The 26,473-nt window shown below is 41.1% G+C and overlaps 1 protein-coding gene across 5 annotated transcripts in view; it reads right to left on the bottom strand.

The window, feature by feature from the left end:
• The window catches only part of dab1a (DAB adaptor protein 1a), a 215,744-nt gene that overhangs the window by 20,366 nt on the left and 168,905 nt on the right, over nt 1-26,473 (bottom strand). For all 5 annotated transcript variants that reach the window (XM_069699157.1, XM_069699158.1, XM_069699155.1 and 2 more), the window contains 3 exons: nt 14,101-14,240; nt 11,678-11,776; nt 1,554-1,685 (listed from right to left, as the gene is read on the bottom strand). In XM_069699157.1, the coding sequence (XP_069555258.1) occupies nt 1,554-1,685; nt 11,678-11,776; nt 14,101-14,240 (371 nt within the window). The remainder of the gene's footprint in view (nt 1-1,553; nt 1,686-11,677; nt 11,777-14,100; nt 14,241-26,473) is intronic.

Genomic DNA, 26,473 nt, shown 5'->3' with positions numbered 1-26,473 from the left:
GAACCACTTTAGAACGACTTTTTTTTTCTTTTGGTGTTGCTGCTGTGATTTTCTCTTTGTGGTAATTTTGTTTGAATTCTTTTTCCAAGGGATAAAAATAAAAGATTTAATTCAATTCAATTCAACTTTATTTATATAGCGCCAAGTCACAACATAGGTTATTTCATGGCACTTAACACATTAAAGTCCTTACAACGAGACGTTACACTATTATACAGAGAAACCCAACAATTCAACAATTCCCACATTAACACTGTAGATATAATGGCTTCTTAAAAAACAGCTAGCCAAAGTTTTCATGTTCTCTCGTGACACTGAATAGCCTTTAAACTCTCTGTAACCTTCCTACGAATTGGAAGGTTGGTTTCATAACAAATAGACCTATTCATATTAATTACAAGTCTAACTTTTCCCAAAAAGTTGTAGCAGTGACTGTGAACTAAGAGACTGTCTATCCAATCCTTTTCTACACAATTAGGGTCCCTCCATCTGCACTGAAACTGGCTAAATAAAACATGTCTTTCTTGGGCTGAGACTTTGAGTTGAGTGGTAAGCCAATTACTTTCAAATGTAACCCTAAATTAGCCATTTCGGAACAACCTTAAGTCTTAGTCTTCGTGACGACAGAAACGCTTTGTTAATTCACATCAAAGTGGTTACTTTCCAATTACAGCCTTCACCATAAGCTCCGAGCCTCCACCCCTCTCTTTGTCTGCTCCACGACTAACAGTCTGAGTGTTAGTGATGGCTGGTTCAAATCCTGAAAATGGCAGTGAAATATAATTATGACCTTTCTTCAGGCACACGTCAGGTGAATGGCAGCTCCCCTGACTGATGAGAACTTTGCTTTGTGCTACACTATTAGGCAGGGTAACATTTGATGAGCAACTGTTTTTGGAGAGCAGCCGGTGTGTTTGTGAGTAGAGACTGGGGTGTGTCTCTGTGTGTGTGTGTGTGTGTGTGTGTGTGTGTGTGTGTGTGTGTGTGTGTGTGTGTGTGTGTGTGTGTGTGTGTGTGTGTGTGTGTGTGTGTGTGTGTGTGTGTGTGTGTGTGTATCTGTCTAAGTCAAAGAGCCACGGTTCATGGCCTTAGGAGGATGGATATGCCATTAGAGCTGGTGACACACACTCAAACCCTCATCGACTCACTATGGGAAATCAATATGGCTACAGAGCGAGCCAGCTGGATCCAGACGAAACAAGCCAGGCACACAGATACAACAACAGCAACAACAATCATAACGGGTCCAAAAGAGGCACTCAATATCATATAGAGTATGTTACTGCAGGACTGAACCTGACCCCTTCCACACACACAAAACCTACAGCTCCAACTCTACATAGTAAACAGTTTGTTTGATGAACGACATAAAGCGGCATGAGCTGGTGTTTGAGGGTCCTTATCTAAATGTCAAGAGGTTCATGCTACTGAGAAAAAACCCTGATGAATCATACATTAACCTACACATAAGGGCTGCATGGGGAAACATGTACAAACACTTGCTAAGCAGTTGTATGTACACACACACACACACTACACACACAAATACTAACCGACTGTGCCGTTTTGATAGCAACAAAGCGGTGATTCCCTTCCTTCCCGCAGACGTAACCGAAGGCTCGATGGTCCGTGATGTCCTTGGCAATGTAGGAGATCTCGTGCACCGCATGGTGGTGTTGGAGGACCTGCAGTGGGGCATGACAGAGGGCTTTTAAGTTGTGCAGACCAACCAAGAAACACAGGACTTTATTCCTGAGATATGATTCCTCTTTTCAAGAACTCATAAAAAAATATACAATTTTAATTTGTAAATGTTGATTTGATTCCCCAGCACTGGCCCTAGTACACTGTCATAAGAAACAACTAGATTTAAGACTGATATTAAAAATAAACACTTTTTTTTTTTTCAAGACTGATGCAAAAATAATAAATAAATAAATCCTTGTTAGTTATCCTCTGGAAAGTGGAAAATCATTTGATACTTGGCTACCTGAAGACTTGGGCTTTAAGTTTTGGTGAATGAATAAAATACTATAAATTCAAATTATAATTGTTGCTTTTTTTTTTGCATAGTAAGAGATCTGAGGCCACAGAAAACTGTAAACAGTGGCCAAGACCCCAAAGGATTAAAAGATCTGTTTGCTTCTCTCCAGTATGTGAAGCACTTAAGGAAAAGAGTGTTTTCATCATATTCTGATGTCAGAAAGTTAGGAACATGAACTCACTCATTCACAGATTCATGTCCACTTTACAAGCCTGGCTCCACCAGACTTTTGGTCACAGCTTCAGTCTTATGCTGTGATCATATATAATCACTCAGTGAACTTGGGTCTTGTTATGGCAGGCTATACTTTTACATCAACTTGTGGGAAGCAAAAGAAAAAATTCAATGCAAACTGCCCCCAGTGTACACAAAAAATAAACCCCGCTCACATTGAGACCTTGTATCCTATGTCAAACTGTTTCTAGTTCCCGTGCCCTCTCTAGTTTAGTCTGGGTGAGGAGTGCCAAGCTGGCATTGCCCGTGGCAGATGGCACTGTTTTTCCCGAGGACAGGAGGGGGGGTGGATCAGTGACAATCACAGCTCGGCAAGCTGTTGACTTGATCACTTTATCTGTGCCCTCAGTCACAACACACACAAACACAATTCGCAACTTAATATGCAAAGGCCCTCTGTTAAGTCACACTAAATGTCCGCCTTGTTGTTATTGTCTGTGCCAGCTGCATGCTGGGAGCAGAGACATACAGTCAACATAATGACCCAGCAGCCTTTGAGTGCTTGCTAGGGGTTGGAGCGCTATACATCAGAGGCTAAACACACACAGCTGCTCTCTACGAGGCTATTACAGAGGTGGGACATGGCAGAGTGGAGTGACACCGGTTCAACATGGGGGCCGCACACACTGCCGCACACACACACTGAGAGCCCCAGCAGAAATAGATAACAATTGTACGAGTCGCGTCTTCTAAATTTCATAATTGGAGTAATGATTATTATTATCACCTCTGATTGACCTGAAAATGACAGCTAACGCAGTGCATATGCACACATGCCCAAAGCGCGTGCGTGCGTGCACACACACACACACACACACACACACACACACACACACACACACACACACACACACACACACACACACACACACACACACACACACACACACACACACACACACACACACACACACACACACACACACACACACACACACACACAGAGCTCATTTGCAGAGGTTATTGAATTATCTCTGGGTGGGTGGTAAGGTGACAGAGATGGACTCTGATTCAAAGAGAGCAGAGAATGAAACGACTGCATAAATTGAATTGTACTACTTTGTCTCGGTAGCAAGTACAGCTTCGACAGTAGAATCAGTTCACACATACAGACAATCAGATTTTGGGAAATGTGCTCAAAATGTTTTACAGGGGACTTTGGTCACATTTGTGCCACTTATTCATGGCAGTCACATGGCAAACATCCCTTCCTTGTTTCTGAGTTTCTCAGTGTGGCTGACATCAGGTAAAAGTGCATGTTTTTAGACAATGACACCTTTCAGGAACCGTTTTAAAAAGCAGGCAGACTGTAACTATGAAGTGATGCAACTGATCTTTCATGTGTGAAACCGTCATGATACTAACAAAGCATCATATCGGCCAACATCTGATTAGAATAACAATTTCCCTGAAAACAAACTTTCCAGCGTACTCCTAAGAGCAACCCTGCAATGCTAATGATGAGTGAGTGTGAAAAAGACTTTTCACTTTCATGTCAAATCAGAAGGTAATGTGTTTGTAAAAGTTAACAACAAAGAATAGAAGTGGGCTTCTGCATTTTGAAATTGAACTTTGAATATTTCATTTGAATCTTTGTCCCAGCGTGCATGCACAAAACACTAATGAAATTTCAAAACTTGTGATGGAAAGATTGCATTTTAGCAATATTGAACATTCAAAGCAACACATGTGAAGCATCCCGTCAGGATGATGATGAGATTGTTCTTCTAAATTAATTGGAAGTGGCTGAAACATTTGCTGTCATAATCCCTCCACCGACATGTCTAATGTAAACACTGTTTGTACTCAGTTGCATACTCTGTCAGTCTATCTGGAACTCGTCTCTGCGAACATAACTCGTGTTTGTTGCAGCAAAAACATTGGAAAGGTTTGTGTAGCATCCTTCTAGGTAAAGTTTGAACAGAATAGTGAGATTTAATCCCAGGAGGGAGGCCGCTGCTGCAGCCGACATGTCTGGCAGCTTCAACTATCAGATGTTGCTCAAAGTTGCTTAAATAGATGCACTCTCGGGGGAAGCTGATTGTTTGCAAAAACAGGTGGTTGTATCCAAAAAATCTATAACTGACTGTGTATGTTCTCTTTCTCTCCAGCACTGTTGATATGCTCCACCAGTCCCTCGCTCGCAAGCTCTCTCACACACAGCGTCAGTGTCTCTGAGGGACTGTGAGCGGCATGCCCTTCAGCAGTCGCTGGCCACTGAACCACGATATTCCCTGTTATGCTGGAAGTGTGTGTGTGTGTGAGGGGGGGAGGGGGAAGGGGAAGGATACTGTCTGTCTCGCCTCCCTCATCTTCACATTTCCCTCCTGGAGGGGAGACATCGTCGGAGGGACGGTGGATGCTGTCCAGTCTCCATCCAGGAGGACAGGATTGAGATTAGCAGTTAGCTTCGAGGTTTAATTAGTTCCTTGCAGGACGTATCACTGCTGTGGTCACTGACTGAGAGCTGTCCATCACTAATCCACACACATATGAGCTGGATGGTACCTATAAATAGTTTCTAATATTTAGCAGTTTGTCACCAAACTAAAGACTAAAACAATGAAGACACAAATAAAGACATAAGGACAACTTCTCACAAAACGGTCTCAGAGAACATGTTTTCCCTTTTTTGAAAACAGTTTTGGTGATTTCACACGAGACATTCCTCTATTTTCTGCTCTTGTTTTTTTTTTTGCAGTTTTTTAAGTGGGCAGGGGAAATTTAAAAAATGTGATCATTATTTTAGTTAATATTTAAATCATTAGTGTAAATACATTTTTAGATAAAAAAAAAAAAACAACAACAACTTGTATTTAGTCACTGCATCACTTTCACCCATCTGTTATTTTGAGCACTCATGCATAGTCCTAACAGGCCGGTAAGCTGATCCAAGGTCTGCCGTCACTCCAATATTGTTTCACATCCACGTCCCATCACAACTCATGGCTGAAGCTACAGTGGGAGATTCAGATTATCAGACATTTCATGGTCTCACTGTTCGGCTTTCAAACATTGTTAGCAGCTAATATTAACAGACCACATCACAGAGTGAAGCGAACATTGCTTGTGAAAGCTGGTCTGAGGTCAGTACATCAGAAAATTTCATTGACATCGACTGACTGAGAGGAACAAGTGTGTCTGTTGTATTACTGCTAATACATTTAATACACACAGCATGTGAATGATTGACATAACAAAAAGGCAAGTCTATTTTGGTCATGAGTGATATCATAACGAGTTGTTTTTTTTCTCAGAAAAAGGTGAACAAACCTGTATTTCACAGACAAGAATAAGAATTTCTAATGAGGTAATTCAACTTATTTCTAATGAAAAATTCTCTGTTATCAAAACGCTTTCACAGAAACAACACCAACCAAGTTACAGTAAGCTTTGAATTTTACCAGACTGATTGATTGTTGGTAAAACTAAATCATTTATGTTAAACTAATTCTCATATGTCTCGATGATGCTGTTGGCTCCCTTTAGGATCTTGACCATCTGCAGAAACAACTATATGGAAGAACTTCCCAAATAAATTATATAAAGTATATATATATTATAAAGAATTTAATTTGTTCAAAATCTCAAGTTTTAAATTATACCACACAATTATGACATGAATATAATTGTCTAAACCACTTATTACAATTATTCATTATGATTAAATAAGTATTATAAGTTGATGCTGAAAACAAGAATTTTACTCTCTTGACATGATAAATGATTAATATGTAATGTCAGTTTCTTGAGGAAAGATTCACAGCTTTACCTGAAAATTAAAAAAAATATGAACTCCAAATGTGAAAACTTGGGTGTAGAAAAAGTGCAGCGGACATTCCATTCATTTTATGCTGTCATCTTTTTTTATTATTATTATTATTCAACATTTAACACAACAAAACAAAACAAATACAAAATTTACATTTGAAAACATTGACCAACACAAAATAAGACAAAGCAAACTATAAAGGAAGTTTGGGTTGGGGGAAGCTGACAACATCTAATTACACAAGACAAGACAAAACAAAAAGATGGGGGTTTAGTTTAGGGGATGGGGTGAGGTGAGGTGAACATTTAAGAAAGTTTGGTGGGGTGGGTGTAGCAAAGGGTTAGAAGTCGGACTCAACTTCGATTCCTCTAGAATATTTAAATACTTGGAAGAATCCCTGCTTCCGAGATTTCTTTGGTTTTTTCCTCGCCTCCTTCACCTGCTCTTCTAAATCTCTCAGTCTGTTCACTGCGGTTTCTGTTGATCTCTCACTCTCCACCAACTTCTCCTCCAGGGCCTCCTTCATTGTGCTCATCGACTGGAGGAGGTCGGACCTTTCCTGACTCAGCTGTCTTCTCTCAGATTCCAGTTCCTCCTGTGCTTGGACAAGTGCCACCTCCATGCTGGATGTTGTTTCTTTTTGTTCAGCCAGAAGACGGGACTTGTCCTGGCGTTTTTGGTCTTCAAGCTCTCCTTGTAATTGGGCCAGAGTTGCCTTAACTTTCGAAGTTTCCTCCAACTGGTGTTTCAGGCAGGTTGCAGCCTCAATACTCTTTGTTGTTTGTAGTTTGAGATTTTCTTCCAGTTGTTTAACTTGTGTGCTGGCCTCCGTGAACATCTTCTCTTTTTCGTGAAGTTCTTCATAAAATGAAGATGTCTCTTTTTTTGCTTCTTCTTTTTGAGCATTGAGCAGTTCTGTTAACTGTTTTAGCTCTTTCTGCAAAGCAGCCTTTTGTCTCTCTAGAGCGGTGATCTTGTTGTCTTTCTCTTCAAATGTTTGGTGGAACTCCAACTCAGAGATGTGGAGTACACCTTGTTGGGCCTTGACAACGTCGTTCTGGAATCCAGCGCCGGCATGCAACAGTTTCAGAATAGTTTCTTTAACTGCAGCAGGCTGCGGTTCAGGGACTGGAAGAGGTGGTTCAGGCACTGTAGCAAGCTGCGAGTTCAGCATTGTTGTAGGCAAATGTATGGACATCAAGGGAGGGGGTTTGTGCACCGTTGTAGGCAAATGTATGGACATCAATGGAGGGGTTTTGTGCACCTCTGTAGGGTGACGTCTGGACATAGCTGAAGATGACTGTTTCTTGACAGACATATTTGTCTGAGATCTTCTCCGATCACAGGTGCGAAACATGACTTTTCTCATCAGCTCTGGCTGTTGTCTTTTTTCTCTACTTGTCTTCAAACTGAACAGATTTGTTCTCTCGTTGGTTGACGATGTGTCTCTCTGGTAACTGACTGAAATGACCTCTAGAAGAACTGTGGTCAGCCCAATTTATAAGCTCCTAGAATATTGGATGGTTACATAAGCATAGATCAAAGGACATTCTATGGAAGAGTCTATGATGTCATAATGAGGGCAGGATTCTGCTGTCAGCTCTGTGATGTCATTGCATCACTATAAACTATATTTAAATGCTTTTGGTACTAAAAAACAACACAAATGTTCTTTAAATGAATAAATTCAATAACATGATTTTGTTTAACCTAATTTCACTTCTTTGTTTTTGTCTGGCATCACTGGTGATGAATAAAATAGACCCAGCAGCAGCATAAACAAAAAATACAATGTTGAAAAATGAATGTAAAAGGCAAATTATTTCAACCCCGTACACAAAAACTGAATCCTAGTATTCTGAATTATATAAGATATACATTTCAAGTTTAAATATCTTATACAATTTCCCATGAATCAAATATTTTTTGAAGGATTACGTTTTTTTTTACAGGGTTGTTAAAAGTAAATATTTAATCATTATTAGAACGAATAGATGTATAAATATGTTATACAAATACTTTGCGGTATTAATAATTATCATCATTTATCAAGTATACATTTTGTTGTAGCAAAAAATATTTCTTAGCTTTTTCATGCATTGATGGGAAATATAGATTGAGAATAAATATACAAGACATCTTGATAAATGTATTTTTAATGAATAGCATTATACCTTCTATTTTTGTATTATTAATATTATATCTTTTTTAATTAATTTAATTTAGATGTAAATGTTTTTCTGGCCAGAGCATGTGCAAAAACAAATCTGCACTCGTAACGAGACAAGTAATGAAAGTTACTTGAAGAAGAGATTAATGATATATTCAAAAAGGAGTGTTTTTATATTGCTGTATTGGTTCTTTTACTTAAGTCAAGGATTCTTCCATCACTGCTAGTCACCCCGATACATGCTGCTTGCCAGCTATTTTATGTGATTCCTGTTTTCACTGAATCTTTACAATGTACGTGACATGAAATGAGTCACTGTTTTTAAACCCCCTGTCTCTTAAAAGTCAAATTTAAAGTAGAACCACTCCAAGATAGAAGTTTTTCACAGTTTTCAAGTGCATTGGGATGACGGGAGTCTGTGTTTTTGAAGAACTACATGCAAAAAGTTTAACTTTACAAGAAAATGCATTCAGCCATTCAGAAACAGGTTTGTTTTGTATAACAATACTAAAAAAGCATCAACTACAAATATAATTATCTCAATTTCATAAGCTGTCAGTTACTGCATATAAAGACAACACAGTGAGGGTCCTAATATGAAACCTTGGGGGACCCTGTCACTTTTGAGGAACAGATAATTCTCTAATGCTTTGGTTAAACAGTCAAATAACACAGAGGAAGTAACGAAGGTGATTATTTGCTACGCCGGATTTGGGTGTCTCAACACATTATTTCCTTTTCACAGTTCTTGTTTGGCCCACTCCAACTGGACTCTTCCTCCACTTCTCTGTCTTTTCATCAGTTCAGAAAGGTGAATGATGAAACTGTGACGCTTCACTGAGAACGATTGCCATGTGATTTATGGTTACGCCCCTCCAGTTTCAAACTCTGGCCAATCACCCTCTGATCTCGACCCCTTTCATTCCTCTATCCACCTGTCCCACCTCCAATTAATATAATTGGTATGGGTCTTTGTCAACACATGATGTATGGAAGAGTCCAGCATTGATGCCAGTGTATTGCGCAATTTTTTTCCTTTTCTGTTGGCTGAACTGGATTAATTTGATCTTCCTGATTTTATTCTCTGAGGGAGCAGCAGGCCGGTCGACTGGCTCAACCCTTCACTCTTGTGAGTTCTTGACATGACCTGATGCTGCGACCCTACTGAGACGGATAAAAAGGATTGAACAGGGTAGTGCACATGTGTGTCTATGTGTGTCTGCATATGTGTGTGTGTGTGTGTGTGTGTGTGTGTTTGAGAGAGAGAGAGAGAGAGAGAGAGAGAGAGAGAGAGAGAGAGAGAGAGAGAGCTGACAGAAAGAGAGACATGCTGGCCTGCCCTCTGTTAGATTAATGTATCGCCTCTTCTTCTCCATCTCAAGCACCACCTCCCTCCATCCCGCACGACCTTCCCTCCTCCAAGAGAGAGGCCATCCATCCATTCGTTCATCCATACATCCATCCGCCCATCTGGCTGACTGATGCACAGGAGGGGAATGAGACTGTCAAGATCCCTGAACCTCAGCAGAGTCGTTCCCTCTTCCTCTCCGTCTCCCTCTCTCCCTTTCTCCCTAGCCATTAGGAGTGGTTGAAGGACTGATAGTAAGGACAGCATATCTCTGTAGTTAATATTAATGTGGAGAGACAGAGGACAAGGTCTCCCCGTAGAGAGCTTTACTTTGACATATGCTCAGTGATTCTCCACCTACTCCTCTAACTCTGTTTCATTCTGTCTCTGTCCCTCCACCACATCCTTCCTCTATCAGTCTGTCCCACATCTTTGTTTCGTCTCACCTTCTCTCTCTGTTGCCCTTTTCTTGTTTCTTATCACCTACAACTTCTCTTGCTTCCGTATCTAACTCTTCTTTTTTGTCTTTATCCCTTCTTTCAGTCTTTCATGATAGAAATTTTGAAGCATCAAGAAGGGTAAAACTTAGGGTTATGAGGGTCATAAAAAGAAGCATGAAGGACTGGAGATAGATCTAGCTGAGTCCAATATGGCTGCCATGTGAGGGGCCACTGCTTACTGTGTCCTGCCTGTCTAATAACCGGTGCGTTTTTAATTGCAATCGGGTACACACACACACACACACACACACACACACACACACACACACACACACACACACACACACACACACACACACACACACACACACACACACACACACACACACACACACACACACACACACAGAGAGAGAGAGAGAGAGTGACAGTGAGATCAAAATCCTGTCGAGGTATAAATCTCAGGCTTACTATGTCAGCCACTAAAGCTAGCGTGAAGCTTCATATTGTGTCTAAACCAGACTACATTTACAATCAGACCAACTCACAAGCCCGACAGAACAGACGGAAACAGACAGCTCAGATGCACACACGGCAGCACATGCTGCATTATGTTTCAGAAATAAGGCTGTTTTACAACAGCTGTAAAATGGAATACAAAAACCAACATGTACAGAGCATCTTACCCAGCTACAATAAGCAAACTGATCCAAACACATTACAATAGAATGTCTTTTATGTTGGTCTCTGGACTTTGACGGACACTAATTATCCATCAAATACAGGAGGCAAAAGAGCCTGTACAGTAAGGAGTGATCCCTATAGTCTCAAGAATGTAGGCGTTATATTTCTACCTTAAGGATACAGTGACACGTGTGGCCAGTTGAGGGATTGAACCTCAATAATATCTGTCAGAGGACTCTTGAGTAGGAACTCATGAAGCACTTTTGGTCACTTTCCGTTGAACTATAAGCACACTCAGTCTGCAACAGCAGTTCTTCTGTCAGTAGAGGGCCCTCAACTTATGTCTGTTCCTATTGCTATAAGTCTGAGTTGTCCCAGTGAAACCCAGAAAACCTCCTGTATGTTTATTGCTTTATTTTTTTATTTTTTAAGGATTCAAGTGACTCTAGGATTTCATCAGACAGTGTGGAAATGCTTTGAAACTGATTGACAGAGGGAATCGAGAGTGAACAGAGATCATATATAGCTTAAAAATTAACTGAGGGGGATTGATAGTAGTCGGGCGGTGAAGTTTGGACATTTTGGTCAACCAGCAAAGGAGCCATGTCACATAGAAAATGGATAATCCTGGAGCATAATATGAAACCAGTGTAGTCGCTGTTTGCACATAGGCAGACAATGGGATAGCCATGTTCTCTCATCTATTGAGGCCTTGTTCTCAGGGTTTCAATTAGGGCCTCCTGATTTCCCCAGGGGCCACTCCTTCTCATGGAGATGCCTCATTAACAGGAAACAGGAATGCACGCGCACACAGAAATGCTGCATGCAGGAGCGCGCGCGCACGCACACACACACACACACACACACACACACACACACACACACACACACACACACACACACACACACACACACACACACACACACACACACACACACACACACACACACAAATGAACAGACCTCCATTTGCTCCAGAGCTTACCCCTGACTTCTCATCAAAGATCTTGATCCCTCCAAAGGAAACGGTCAGAAACACCTTCTGTTTGTGTTCTCCTTTAGACCGCGCGGCTGCAGCGATACCCTGAGGATGGAAAGACACACACAGACACACACACACACACACACACACACACACACACACACACACACACACACACACACACACACACACACACACACACACACACACACACACACACACACACACACACACACACACACACACACACACACACACGAACCAAACAACCATGTTAGAGGCAAAATAGAAATAGATGTACAGTGTAACATCAACGTCCAATTTTCTTGGTGGATTGTGTATTTTTCTTTTACTTGTCAATAGTCTCACGTAGTAGCATCACAATCAGGCAGTTTACAGTTACATAGAGAGAAATCTATACATCTGTCTATGTACAGTAACCTCAGTTGTCCTCTTAAAGTCTTAAAATCTTTTAAAGATTCAGGTGGTACATTTTGCAGATGTATCATTTATCTCCATACAATACCAGATAAACCAAAAAGATAATACTATGTAAAAGAATATATTTGCGAGTAATGAAGAGAAAAGGTTAAACATTTACAACAGTATTTTTAACTGGAAAAAATAGACTGCAACCCACTTAACTGGAATTTTGGGACTGACGCTGAGACCAACATTAGGGATCCAGAAAATTCCAATATCCCTATATTGACTGAAATGTGCTTATCAAAAACTTGTAACAAAATGTCATGGAGGCATATTGTACAGTTTACCTAACAATAAACTTTATTTAACTGATTTATGACATCAGTGCACTGAAACAGTTAAATTGATATTTAAATAACTCTTTTTCTGCATTAAGTTCTGTCCCAAATTTTTTTCATATCACTGCATATCGGACAAAATATACGCTGATACCGAAATACATCTGTGATTGGCCAACATCGTCCAATAATATTGGTGAGGCTGTACATGGAAAAACACAAAATAATCAAATGTAACTTTATAAATGTGAAGGAAACAACTTCTTGTGATATCTATGCTTGTTGGAAGGCATCAGGAAATATCACTTTATCACAACATAGTTGCTAGAACAAACTGAACATACAGTACAATGACCTACTGTTGATTTATAACTGTATGTATCTAAGGGTGGAGGTTCCCCTCAACCCCCATCACCTCCCGCCACAACACACACACACACACACACACACACACACACACACACACACACACACACACACACACACACACACACACACACACACACACACACACACACACACACACACCTCTATCTGCATAGTCACAAAAGGAGAAGAAACGAGAGGAGCGAGATCACAGAAATGAAGGAGTCGGGCTGGGAAAGGGAAGTGCAGAATGAAAGAAGAGGTGGAGAGATCAGAGAAAAAGAGTTGATGGATTTCCTGTCTGAATAAATGAGGAGGAGGGAAGCTGTTTGATCAATGAGCTGCCTATCCTCTTCTCACCCTCACAGGTCCGCACTGGATAGAGTTTTCGCTCCACGTAAACAAAGCGTAAATGTAATTTTCTCAATTTAAATATATATTTATGAGTTAAAGGACAATTAATAATAAATAAGGCGCTCTTCACACTGACAGTGTTTTCAAACTCCTCCGGCATACATTTGGAGGGAAAAGATGCTGCATCTAGGCTTTGTTTAAAGATTTAACTATTAAGGGACATTGCAAAAAATTTTAGCGAACATAAATTCAAAGTCTGTTTTTCATACTGTAATAATCTGATAAAACGAGGTCGTTCATTCGGACTTTATTTATAAATGAATGCAAAAGTGACCATTACTCTTCATCTTCATCCTCGCTCATCTCTCTCCCACCTATGATTCAAATTATCCCCCTCCTATATGCCTTCTCTCCTCTGCTAACTGCCCCATCTGTCTACCTCTCCCTCTAATTGTTCCTGTCCTTGCGAATGAGACATTCACCCCAATCCCCTTCTCATCCATATGGCTTACCTCTTCACTTCCTCTTGCACTGATCATCGTCGTCCCTATAAATTATAACGTCCCCATTTCTCCTTCTCTCCTCTGCCTATTTGCATAGAAAAACTGCCACAAACTCTATACAGTATGCAAGCACATACACACAGCAGCGCAGTTATGCTGTGATGTACAATTTTTTTTTTTTTTTAAATGCATATTTAAATGTTGAACTTTAGAATATGCATGAAGTTGAACTATTTACAGGCTGAAAACTGTGGTGGGGTTACTGTTTGGTGATTTTTGTGGGTCACAGAACTTCATGTAGCTGTAGCCAATCATCTTACAGATTTTGTTTTCTTGCAAATAGCATGCAAAGTTTGTTAGTAGCGAGCTCTCTGCAGTCAATTAGAAGTTCATTCTATTTGAGACAATATAAAGAGAGGAGGAGGAAGACTTTTCTTACCTTGAGCTTCATCATCGAGTCCTGGCAGAGTTTGTCTCCACGGGCGGCGGTAACCTCATCCAGGCCGATGAGTTTGGCCTTGTAGCGGACGCCATCGCCCTTAAAGCGCCTGATGAGAGCTGACTCGCTGCGATCCTGCCCTGCGGACACACATACACACTCAGTCTGGACTCTACAGTACATCTTCCAGTCAAGGACCTCAATCTACTTCAGACCAGTGCTATTAGCTCGGGCTCATCAATCAACAGGGGCCACAAAAGACTCCAACAGTAATCTTTCAAAATAAAAAAAATAAAAAAACAACCATGGTACAGGTCAGAGCTACTGATGTTACCAACATCTTGTTACGGGACGAACTCAGATCACAGGTACTGACCTGTGGTGTCATCTGAATGGCATTGTTCAATATACTCCGACACGTGAATCGATGATGTTCGGCAGGATTAGAGCTCAAACTGTGACTCTTCTCCTCTTCAGCCATTTCTCCTATAAAATAATGGCATCACATTCTGCTCTTATCGCCCCTGTCTCCCGCAGTCCCCCCACTCTCCTCACTCACTATTGTGTAGCAGATCGTCGGCATTGTGCGCATGCACTAATGAGTGTAGGCAATGGCGCGCATGTGTTGACCTTGCACTTGTCCAGGAATTCTCCACGTTTATCTCCTGCGTTTGTCTTCACACACAATGCAGAGCAGAGTGAGACTGAGAGAGTAAAAACTCATTAAGCTAAACTGTCTGTGTCACGCACTCTCCATCTTTCTTCCTTTCTGTTTCTCTGTCTCTGACCTGCAGCGTGCAAAACATTTCATCATCAAATTTTGTACAATGGTGCATCTCCGCGTTGTGTTTCAGAGTGTGTACGTGAGAGTGAAAGACTGCCAGAGTGATAGTGAGAAGGAGAGGCGTAATGATAATGCAGCATATTCTGATAATATATTGAGGCATTAGTTCTGTACTCTGTAACAGCATGACTCTTGGAAGGTCATAGTCGGAAGTGATGGAGAGGTCCCACTCCTCCTTCCCTCGTTCTTTCACACTCCCTCCATTCACACAGAGTCCCCACAGCACTGCAGTATAATAGAAATGAGCCCTTTAACCACAGGCGAGAGCGTCATGCCATGTGATGCCACTGAATCATCTTTGTCCAACACTAATCTCCCACCTCCTTCCACTTTGTCTGCTTGCCCACACACACACACACACACACACACACACACACACACACACACACACACACACACACACACACACACACACACACACACACACACACACACACACACACACACACACACACACACAAACATTTCTTAAAAATCTGCATTTGCCTCACCTTAATTAAATCATATTAACACAGATTTTTAGAGGTTGGACAATAATTAAGGACATTACAGGCTACAAAAGGCCTCATTAAAACAGAAGATAGCGAGATTATAGCTTCAAATAGCAAGTTTATTAAGTGAAAGGCTGCTAGAGATCATGTTAGTGAATATCAATTTGTCTAAGAATCTGTCATGTGGGAAAGAAAAATGGGCAGACTATCTACAAAGATTAAAAAAAAAAAAAAAAACATGTCACTCTGTTCCACATTGATAAAAGAAACAACACTTACACATACTGACACACAAATCTGGTGTGGATGAACTCATACCCCTGAATCATTGAACAGGCACACTCAGTCACAGTCCTACTTGGAGTAAATCACGACTGTCTGCCTCAAAGTCCTGAGAGACAAAAGAGACAAAGAATATATGTCCTTATTTTGGAGAAGAGTGAGAGGGAACCGCTCTCTCTTGTATCACGTCTCAGTTGGGCTGCGATGAGAGTAAGTGATTAAACCACCGGTGGATTGTTCTGTTCGACGCCGCGATGCTCGTTTAAAGACATTTAAATATTTCCTTCATTAAACTTGAAACTGCCCTGTGAAATGTGCATATAGACACATACACAAGCATGTTAGGAGGAACATTCAGCAGCTATGATGACCCCCCCCCCACACACACACACACACACACACATTCACACATGCACTTCGAAACCCATCTTTTCTTCCCACTGCATCAACAACATGAAACATGCCGCTGCTGTGTTGTCAAATACAGAATTCCTTCACATCCAAAGATGAGCTGTCTGTCAGGGAACACAACTGTTTTAAATCTCTTTGACTGTTCAAGGAAACAAGCCAGGAAAGTTTCATCTAATATACTCAATTTAAGTTCAATTATTTGACATGGGCGGTTTGTATAGCCACCAACAAGCATTAAAGGCACCCTGGGGAGTTGTGCTGGAAACAAACAATAGTTCTGTTTGCACTGTGTTACTCACAAAAACTAATTATGTGTATCTTTGAGGTCTGGCAAATAATCTGAGTTCTTTTCATTCCTCGTAACACATTTGTAAAGTGTGTGTTTTTTTTTTCCAATACAAATTGTGCATCTTTTACACCTACTTTATGTTTACTAGCTTGAAGTCTTCTTCCATTGTCTTTGTTGGCACATTTGTTACATTTGTTGGTGTGTTAATCAGAGAAAGTGTGAAAAAAAGGCAGAATCTAATTTGCGCTGCCCACATGTATGCGTGCATCTTTTGGCATGTATACAAAATGCCTAAAGGTTACCTTGTAGATTGGCATTCATCATAATGTTTAACTACATAGTTATCAGTTTCCCTGTGTGGGTTGGTCATTACAAAAGTTTGCAGTCGAAGTTCATAAAACAAACTTAAAAAACTTTGGTTGGTATTGTATACCAAATATGTCCAGTTAAATCTTGGTGAAATTCACTAAATATGATGTAGAAAACATGTACAGTATTTCTATTTCATGGCACGCTCAGAAGCATCACTGAATCTTGGGTTTGAAGCCAAAAGAGACAGCGTGTGCATCCCTGACAGAGAAAGTCGGGCTTAAGTCCAAAAATATGAATCATTTATCAAAAGGAGAAAAAGGCGGCACTCCATAAAAAGCATCGGTTTAAGTATTTCTCAGTTTTATCATCAAGTAGGTTTAACGTGGGGATGGAAGAAGCTGATACTCTGAAGAATAAGGTAATGTTAACAATCCTAAAGCTACTAGGTTGAGTGTGCTGGATTTCGGAGGATCTTGTGACAGAAATGGAACATAATACTCCTAAATGTGTTTTTGTTAGTGTTTAATCACCTGAAACTACTGATTGCTTGTGTTTTCGTTACCTAAGAACAAGCCCTTCTACGGAGTACGCCATGTTGCACCAGCATATTTCTACGGTTGCCCAGAAGGGACAAACCAAACACCGGTTCTCGAGAGGAACTTTAGCGCTTTTCACGAGTTTCACGACGACTAAAGATTCTCCTACACGCTTGAAAGGGGAGAGTGATTTCTTAGTTGGTTGCTATCTGCAACCTCCTCGCTAAATGCCACTAAATCCTACACATTGCTCCTTTAAGGTAAAACAAAAGGAGAAAAGTGTACCTCATTGTAGAGGCGATAAAGTTCAGATGAGGTATTTTTTGATTGTACAAATGAAACAACACTCATCTCATTGTAAAACAAAATAGTTTATATTAAATGTTTGAGTGGTTTAGTGAATAACTGTGCACTGATTCATATTTGCATGTGTATTTTGTTTAACTTTTTCCCACTAAATCATATAATTTGATCAGTTTTTATGGACTCATCTGAGGATCCGTCTGTTCATAATTACACACTCTGCACTGCAGGACCTCATCTGTGTGTGTATGTATGGATCTGCGTGAGTGTTAAATAACACAGGATGCATCCAGCTGCTTTTGTCTCACCGGAACACCGGTTTTCGTTTGAGTTTGACATTTAAGACCTGCTCACTCCATCTGCATCCATCACCATTGCTGCTGCTATACTTAGCACACAGAGGGAGCGAATCAGAGAGCAGTCGAAAAAAGACCAAGAGGGGAAGAAAGGAAGGACAAGGAAGAGAAGGTCCGGGGTTACTTCTCCTGCTGAGTGGTTTATATTATTACCTTTTGGGAGCATGTTCCATGAAAGACCTCCCTGTGAGTGAGTGTGTGTGCGTCACCATGGGAAGCGTTCAGTCTGCTGTAATTAAATGTCTGCTATCGCTGTGACCCCGCTGAGCTTCAGACACAACTAATGAAAGAATCTTCCGTTTCATCTGTCATGGCTTCTCCACACACACACACACACACACACACACACACACACACACACACACACACACACACACACACACACACACACACACACACACACACACACACACACACACACACAAGCTTTGTGTCTTTCCCTATCACACTAACACAGAACCCCATCCTCACACTCATCCCACCTACCATACCATAACACTAATGAAAGAATCTTCTGCAACATCAATCACAACTGCTCCACAGGTCAACACACACAAAAAACCCACACACACAGACTCTTTTTGACACACATTCACAAAAACTACATCTGCACCACCTAACATGTAAAGCGACACCAGACCACACAGTCCTGCAGCACAGTTGTAATATCTGAAATTCACATTTGTATGCTACAGTAAAGCAGTGCATATACTAGAGCGCGCGTGTGCGTGTATGTGTGTGTGTGACAGTATTTGGTATGCAAGGTTGGTTTATAACAGTCTGTCTGAAGCAACAAGCAGAGAGGGAGGGAAGGACATAAAGCGGAGAGCAAAGGATGGAGAGGAGGGATAGGACGTGATGGATGCATGAATGAGCGAAGCCTCCAATGGATAAATGTCACTCAGGATTAGAGCGTTATGACAGGCAGAACCCCCCTGACTCGCTCGCACGAACGCACGCACGCACGCACGCACGCACGCACGCACACACACACACACACACACACACACACACACACACACACACACACACACACACACACACACACACACACCCTTCCACAGGTGATAGATGACTGCTGGTACAGTGCGTCTAGCCCTTTAGGGATGCTCCTAGCATCGCTCCTGGCAGCTGTAACCTTCTACCTCCTGTGTGCCCCTGTGTCACTCTTTCCCAACTGCTTCCCCATCTCCCCCTCCTCCCCTCCACAAAAAACCCCAACCCCTCTGTATCCATGATCTTCCCCTTTAGATGGGTTAGTTAGATTACATACGTACAGCAATCAGAATTATTTTCATCCTTGTCTGTTTCCTCCTTCCTCTCCTCATTTCCTTATGTTTCATTGCAGCTTCATTTGGCTGTCACTTCTATCAGTTGTGATGACATTGTAACCACAAAAGCAGTTGCTGAGATGTAGGAACAATGAATGAGCAACAATGAAGTTAGACAGGGCAGGGTAAGAGCAGTCAGACAATCAGACAGTTATAAACAAGGCAACAGTTTACACTAAATGATCTACTGTGAAAACCACACCATTTAAAACCAAAAGAAACACACTCAAAGTCTTGATTATAATCCCTAATGAGACGAGCAAACTGTGTGCAAGATCAAATAAAAAAATATGGATGTCCCAGTTCAAGAAAGACCTCTGTAAACGTTGAAATACATACACAACGGGCAGTTTACAAAACAATTTTACTGTTTGCTTTCAGATTAATTTTCTCTTTAGCCAACTAGGCCTGTTGCAGATATTACATCATTTCCAGATTGTTATTATTTAAGATGACTGCAACCATTTTTGCATCATTGTTAGAATAGTTTCAGTTCATCTGTATTAAAACAGATGGATGAAACTCACAATAATGTCAGATTTCCATCAATATTTCCACCATTTGAGGTTTAACTGCGGCTCTTTTGATGACATCATTTCATTGCGACCTCTTCTCTCAGCATTTAATGGCTGGTGAGAGGAGAAGTGATGGGACCAACCGTTTATCTCGAGATGTTTCATTTCTAATATTTGACCAACCACATTTCAATGAAAACCAATTAATTTGAAGGATGCAGTTCATCAGATTTGCAGCAGTTAGCAGTAAAAGTAACATGAACATAAAAAGACTAATTTTAATTGACTATTAATCGTGGCAGCTCGACAGCCAATCTGTGTGTTTGTCTGAAATCTGTCAGATCGTCTGACTTACTGTGTTTCTTACACCATCAAACTTCCCGTCAGTGATTTTGAGGTATTCTCAGATCACACCACGTAACTTCATAAATTCTAACTGAATCAAGTCAAAACTACACAAATAATAGGCAAGTTGTTTTGAACTGTTATTTCCCTTTTAATTATATTCAACCCCATTCAAAAGGGATTTTGACAATCCCGTATTTGATTTGTTTAGCTAGCTCTTTGATTTATATATCTTACACCCATTCACTCACACGGATACTTTATAACGTGTGCAGACATGCTTCTGATGGCCTGCAGAGGGATCCAGGTTGTCCTCAATGGCGCAGTGTTTCTCTATTCAAAACCATGCTGATCATTCAAGCTGAAGACTGAAGCATAGTGTAATGGTTTTAAGTGTAAGGCCAATAAGGCATAGCAGTCTAGTTCATTAATTTCGTTAGACATTAGAGACTTCAGCTATTAGTTTGAGGCGACTGCATAAGAATAAGTGAGAGATGTAGCAGCTCTCGGCAGCAAAGATAAGCAAACTCGCGTGGCTTTGATTTGATTTCTAATTTGTGAAGTTGTTGGCAATCGTGTCTGATATTCCTCAGAAATGATGTTAGTGTCACAAACGCCATCATCAGTAGCGCCGCATAACTGCGCTTGTCCATTTATTTTCAGCGGGCTTGTATTGTTTGTAGTGTCTGTTAAAGTGTGGCGCTTGTTCCACTGTGCTCCAGATGAAGGAGCACCCAGAGGCTCTTAACTACAGCTGGGATGGTTCCCAACAAACACTCAACAGCACATGAGGGAACCCAGCAGTTACTCTCCAATTAATCCTGCTTCTAAACCCTGCTGCAGACTCTGTGTGTGTGTGTGTGTGTGTGTGTGTGTGCGTGCGTGCGTGCGTGCGTGAGTGCGTTGATTTTTCTCTTTTTTTTGTGCTTTCTTTACCTATCAGAGACTTGTTCAGATGAAGCACTCACTCACAGTCACTCTCACACAGACTCTTTTAAACACACAAAGCAGCATGTGCCAAGAAAACAACAAGTTTTCCCTTCAGCTCCATGTTTAATTCTGGCAGATTGATTTGGCGCACACAAGCTCATAACTGACTTACTACACACATATACACACGTTACAAAAACAGAGCCATAGCTGCTGAAGTGAAACACAAAGTGTAAAATGAGATGATGAGGAACTGTGGCCACATCAAACTATTCTATCTTATTTGCAACATGACTGCCGTTGTCTTTACTAAATAAATGAATGGCTCTTCACAGCTCTCAGTTTGCTACTTTAAGTAGTTCATATTCATATTCCACTAGTGAATTTTGAAAGGATTTATCTGTGCAATTATTTTGATTAATTAAGGATCAAGATAGCTGTGGCTCACCTTTAGAGGGTGACCTAAACTCATGAAAGTATGAAAAATAAAATTTCTGGCAAATCTAACAGAACTATATTGGAATAGTTTATTTCTCTCTATAAGACAAAAAGCTAGTTTGTGTGTGTGTGTGTGTGTGTGTGTGTGTGTGTGTGTGTGTGTGTGTGTGTGTGTGTGTGTGTGTGTGTGTGTGTGTGTGTGTGTGTGTGTGTGTGTGTGTGTGTGTGTGTGTGTGTGTGTGTGTGTCCTGAGGCGTCCAGCTATCCTCTCTGGCAGAAAACACTGAACAAATTAGAGCCGAAAACTACGTCAGGGACAGACGCAGCACACTGCCTATTACCACCCCACATGCACTCAGACACCCACACCCTTCGTCAAGGTCACTCTGGCAGAGCAGACAGAGAAAACATTTGACTTGATTGTCTGGTGAGTCTGAAGGAGTGTTTTTTCAACTTTTCAAGCACAGTCATCTTTTATGACAATATTTCTAACAGACAAATTTATCTTGCGTTTGAAGATAGTTCATATCTGATATTCCTACTATTCCTATATATCATACACTGATCACCACCTGATGACATATTAGTGTGACTCTAACTGTAGCTTGAGTCACAGCATAACGTGAGAATGTCACACTTTATCTCGCCAAGGTGTGAAAAGTAAAATCACTTAGCCTTCGGCACCAAAAACACTTGGTTATTGTTTAGAAAAGCTCATGGTTACTTAAAGTACATTACGTAAGATAAATACGTGACATAATTAAGTTACTTAGGTTGTTTAAAAGAAATTGACATTGATTATTGCTTTCTCACACTGGACATCCAGGTGAAAGTCTTGTGTTTGTTCCATCCAACCACCCCCGACCTCCTGGCTACTCAGACTTTATCACTCTTTGTACTTAATCACATGACCTCCTTCTTTGACCCTGATCATACATGTGTGTAGTTTTTATGCTTAAGTGAGGCAAAACGGGACTGACATGGTACAGTATCAGCTAGTGGACTGATGGGTATATCACAGACTTTGGTGTGATATAAAATATTATCTATCATTGTAAGGTACAAAACAGGGGTATTTGTTATAGAGGAAGCAGGAATACAACACAAAGTTATGCTCCATCTTCTGCTTATTAACAACTTTTTTTTTTTTTTGGTATTTTAAATTATTTTAATTTTACTTAAAGTCTAAAAAATGATGACGGATAGAATACTTTGACAGGTATTTTTTTTTTTTTTTTTTATCAAAGGCCAGTTTACATATTTCAAATATTTTTTACCTTACATGGAAAATGTATTTGAAAACGGAATTTTTGAGATATTATTTTCAAACTGTAGAAACGGTTTAACTCTCAGCCCTGCTACACAAATTTCACAATTTTAAGTTGCTATAGAGCGATTGTCTCTGATTTACACACTCACAATGGGCCGGGTTTGGTTTTCTGCTGGATGTTTTTTTAGGGCATCGATCTTTGTATCCAGCAATAATGTACACACCTCTATCTGGGCTAAATCTAATTTAAAGCTCCTATACAATGAAGTAGAAGCTTTCAATGCACTGAAAATGGCAGCACAGCAGAGCTCTCTCCTCTCTGTCTGCACACTGCACTGTTTGCTGTTTTCAGAGCGCATGTTCTCCACAAAGAGCACTCAACGAAATGAAACATAATGTGCTACATGTAAACATGGGAGGAGTAAAGTCTAAATGGAACTTTGATGCGGCCGGCGAGCGGTCATCTGAGTGCTGTCTACGTCTGAGGAAAGGAATTTAACCGAACACAAACACACACGTACACACATGTTCGACAGGAGACTTAAGGTGATTTAACATCTCATCCTTTTCTATGCCCGGCTCATCCATTCTCCGTCCTGGTGACTCCCTCTCCTTCTGTCCTCACCTCTTTTACCCAGCATCCCCCAGTCTATCGAGGACTCGTTTCTCGCCCTGGCTTTAATTACAAGGTAATCGGTCTCACCCACAGAGGAGCCTATGGCCTGTGAGTGTGCTCATCAGTGTGTATGTAACTGTGTGTGTGTGTGTGTGTGTGTGTGTGTGTGTGTGTGTGTGTGTGTGTGTGTGTGTGTGTGTGTGTGTGTGTGTGTGTGTGTGTGTGTGTGTGTGTATTTTTTTTGTTTGTCGGTGGTGTGTTTTCAGGGCTCTGACTAGGTATCAGAGAGTGGTCTGTGTAAACAAGCTGCTAGCATCCTGTCACGCATAGTTGAAGCAGCTCCCCCCATGGATCGCAGCATTGGATGCCCGTAAGCCGCTGCTGACACACTAGTTCAATTCCACCTTTGCATAAATGTTCATATTCTGCTGCAGAAAGAAGAACAAGCTCTTCAAAGCGCAGCGCTCTGAGCCTCCACCAAATACCTCCTGTCATCAAAAGAAGAGAAAGCACCACACACTTTGTCCTTGTCAGTCTTCTCTTACTCCCTCACCTGAACACACACACACACACACACACACACACACGCGCGCGCACACACACACGCACGCGCACACGCACACACACACACACACACACACACACACAGACACACACACGCACACAATATTTAGTCTGTTCAAACACTAAAAGACAAATCTGACTGAAAAGTATCAAAACTATTTGCTTTCTAAATCCCATTAGTCTGTGTGAACAGGAGGCGTGCTCGAGTGTGTTTGTCCGTGTGAGTGTGTTTATGTACATATGCGTGTGCGTGAGTGTCGAACACTACTTCTTTCAAAGCATTAGAAAACACAGGTAACTCCTTAAAACACAGCAGTCCTCCTTTCATGCCAAGGCGAGTGTCCCAGAATAAAGCCCTCTCTCATGTCTGTCATCTCTGCCAAAATATAGTCACTTGAAGTTGTTGTCCTCCCTTCTCTCCATCTTTCTGTGTCTCATCTTGCGTAATGAACCCTCTCCCTTCATTCACTCAGTCAGGGTCCTGGAAGAGAGGGACGGAGCAAAGGAGGACTGGCGAACATCACTCGTCATGAAAAGGAAGCTGTGCCATCTGCCAGAGCGTCTCTCTGTGTGTCTAGCTCTCTCTCATCTCCCCACTGTGTATACACCATAATCAATTCCACATCTTCAGTCCAACATGAATTAAAATGCTTGTCTTCTCACTTAAAAGCTGCTTTATAAATGACATATTCTGTGCTCAATTTTGGGGCAAAGAACGAGCACGCAGTGGGCATTGGCAGGGCGTTTATTTATGCATTTTTCATTTGGATGCCATTACACCTTTGTAGGTAAAGAGGGTGCAGTGATGATGACGTTAAAATAGCCAAGTCAAATCTTAAACACTGAAAAACCATGTGGAAACCATAACTGAAAACTTTAAAACTTACCAAGATCGGTCAGTTAAGATGCAAAATGGGGTGGACATTGTCTTACAACAAAACAGCATGTAAAGGCTATGTAAGCAGCATCCCAGAAGCAGATTAGAGCTGCAAGTTACATGTAGAGTCTATTTTGATGGAATTGGGATGGAAATCATGTCAGTCTGAACAGAGTAGATCAGCCGAGCAGACGGTCAGACGAAGGAAAGCTTAAGACATCTGGCTACTTTTCAAAATAAAGTCACATATAACATCACTAAATCAACAACTACCATCCCAGTCTTTCAAGTAGGATAAGAACTGCTACAGTCATAACAGAAATACTGAAATAACAGTAATATACACAAAACTGACAAAAAAGAGACCATTTAACAACGTCTAGCTGCTAGAAGCAAAACAATCCAAGAAAATGACCAAATCAGGAAGTCCAAAAAAAGGGGGGGCAGACAATATACTTCTGAAACGCTGCTGGTGGGGTATGAAGCTGTGCAATGGACAGTGTCGCACAAGGACATATTTTATTAAGCTGCAGTGATGATTTAGCAGCTATCAGTCAAACAGGTAAATCGGACCACTTGCTCTGGAGATTGATCACAAATCTCAATAGAAAATATGTGAAACACCGACACTGGATTTTGATTTGCATATCTGCATATCTTGTCAGATTACCACCACCTGTCGATCAGTGGAATAATGTGAAACCACTGTCAGGAATGTTCAATAACTGTGTCTGTGTGATTTCATGACCGTTAACAGAATGGGGACACACTTATAAAAAACTGTTTCACATCACTTGAGATAAAAAAAAACAAAAAAAACTCCATGGCGAACCTTAATTCATCGCCCATCACCACAAGAGAATGGAGAGGTAGAAGACATACAAATGATCAATACACATACTGATATAATTCATAGTCTGGCACTTACTGTATGTGTCTTAAATGAGCACTGAACACAGACTCTCTGTTTGTTTTGTAAGAAAACTGAAACAGAAAACAGCAGGCTGTCAACCTCGAACAAATAAGATATGCCCTTTCAACACGCCGTCCTTCAACCAGCTCAGCAGGGTGAGAGTTTCAGCCTCTATTAAAGCATGTGTGTGACATTGGGACACTTTCCTTTTGTGCAAATTATGAGCAGGAAGCAAACTGTTGCGCGCACGCACGCACGCACACACACACACACACACACACACACACACACACACACACACACACACACACACACACACACACACACACACACACACACACAGTCCAAGACTCAGGAAAGCAAATAAAACGCTTTTACTGATATATATTTTTCACTCCGAGTCAGGCGTTTTGAATGCTAATTCAGTGTGGTCACATTTGAAAGCTTGGATGAAGCTTTTTGAACACTCAGGGAGTAGGGGCAGAAGAGCGTGTCATTGGAGCCGCTGCACAAAAAGAGGATGTGGGTTTGCTGAGAGGAATGAGATACCTGTCTGGGAATAGGACTTATCGCATCTCACCACCCTTACCTCCCCTCTTAAGTTATTATAGCGCTGAAAAAAAAAAGGTGGATGGGTAAAAAGATGAGAGCACAGGCTGGTGGAGGAGTAGACAGCAGGATGGATGGATGGATCACAAAAGAACTCATGGGAGGGAATAGCAGGAGAGGAGAGAGAGGAGGGCCGTTATC

This window comes from Brachyistius frenatus, unplaced genomic scaffold, assembly GCF_029030835.1.
Source record: "Brachyistius frenatus isolate BFR_SWC_R1_liver_20210118 unplaced genomic scaffold, ASM2903083v1 Contig_29, whole genome shotgun sequence".
Lineage (NCBI taxonomy): Eukaryota > Metazoa > Chordata > Actinopteri > Embiotocidae > Brachyistius > Brachyistius frenatus.
This window is presented reverse-complemented; position numbering and strand designations above follow the sequence as displayed.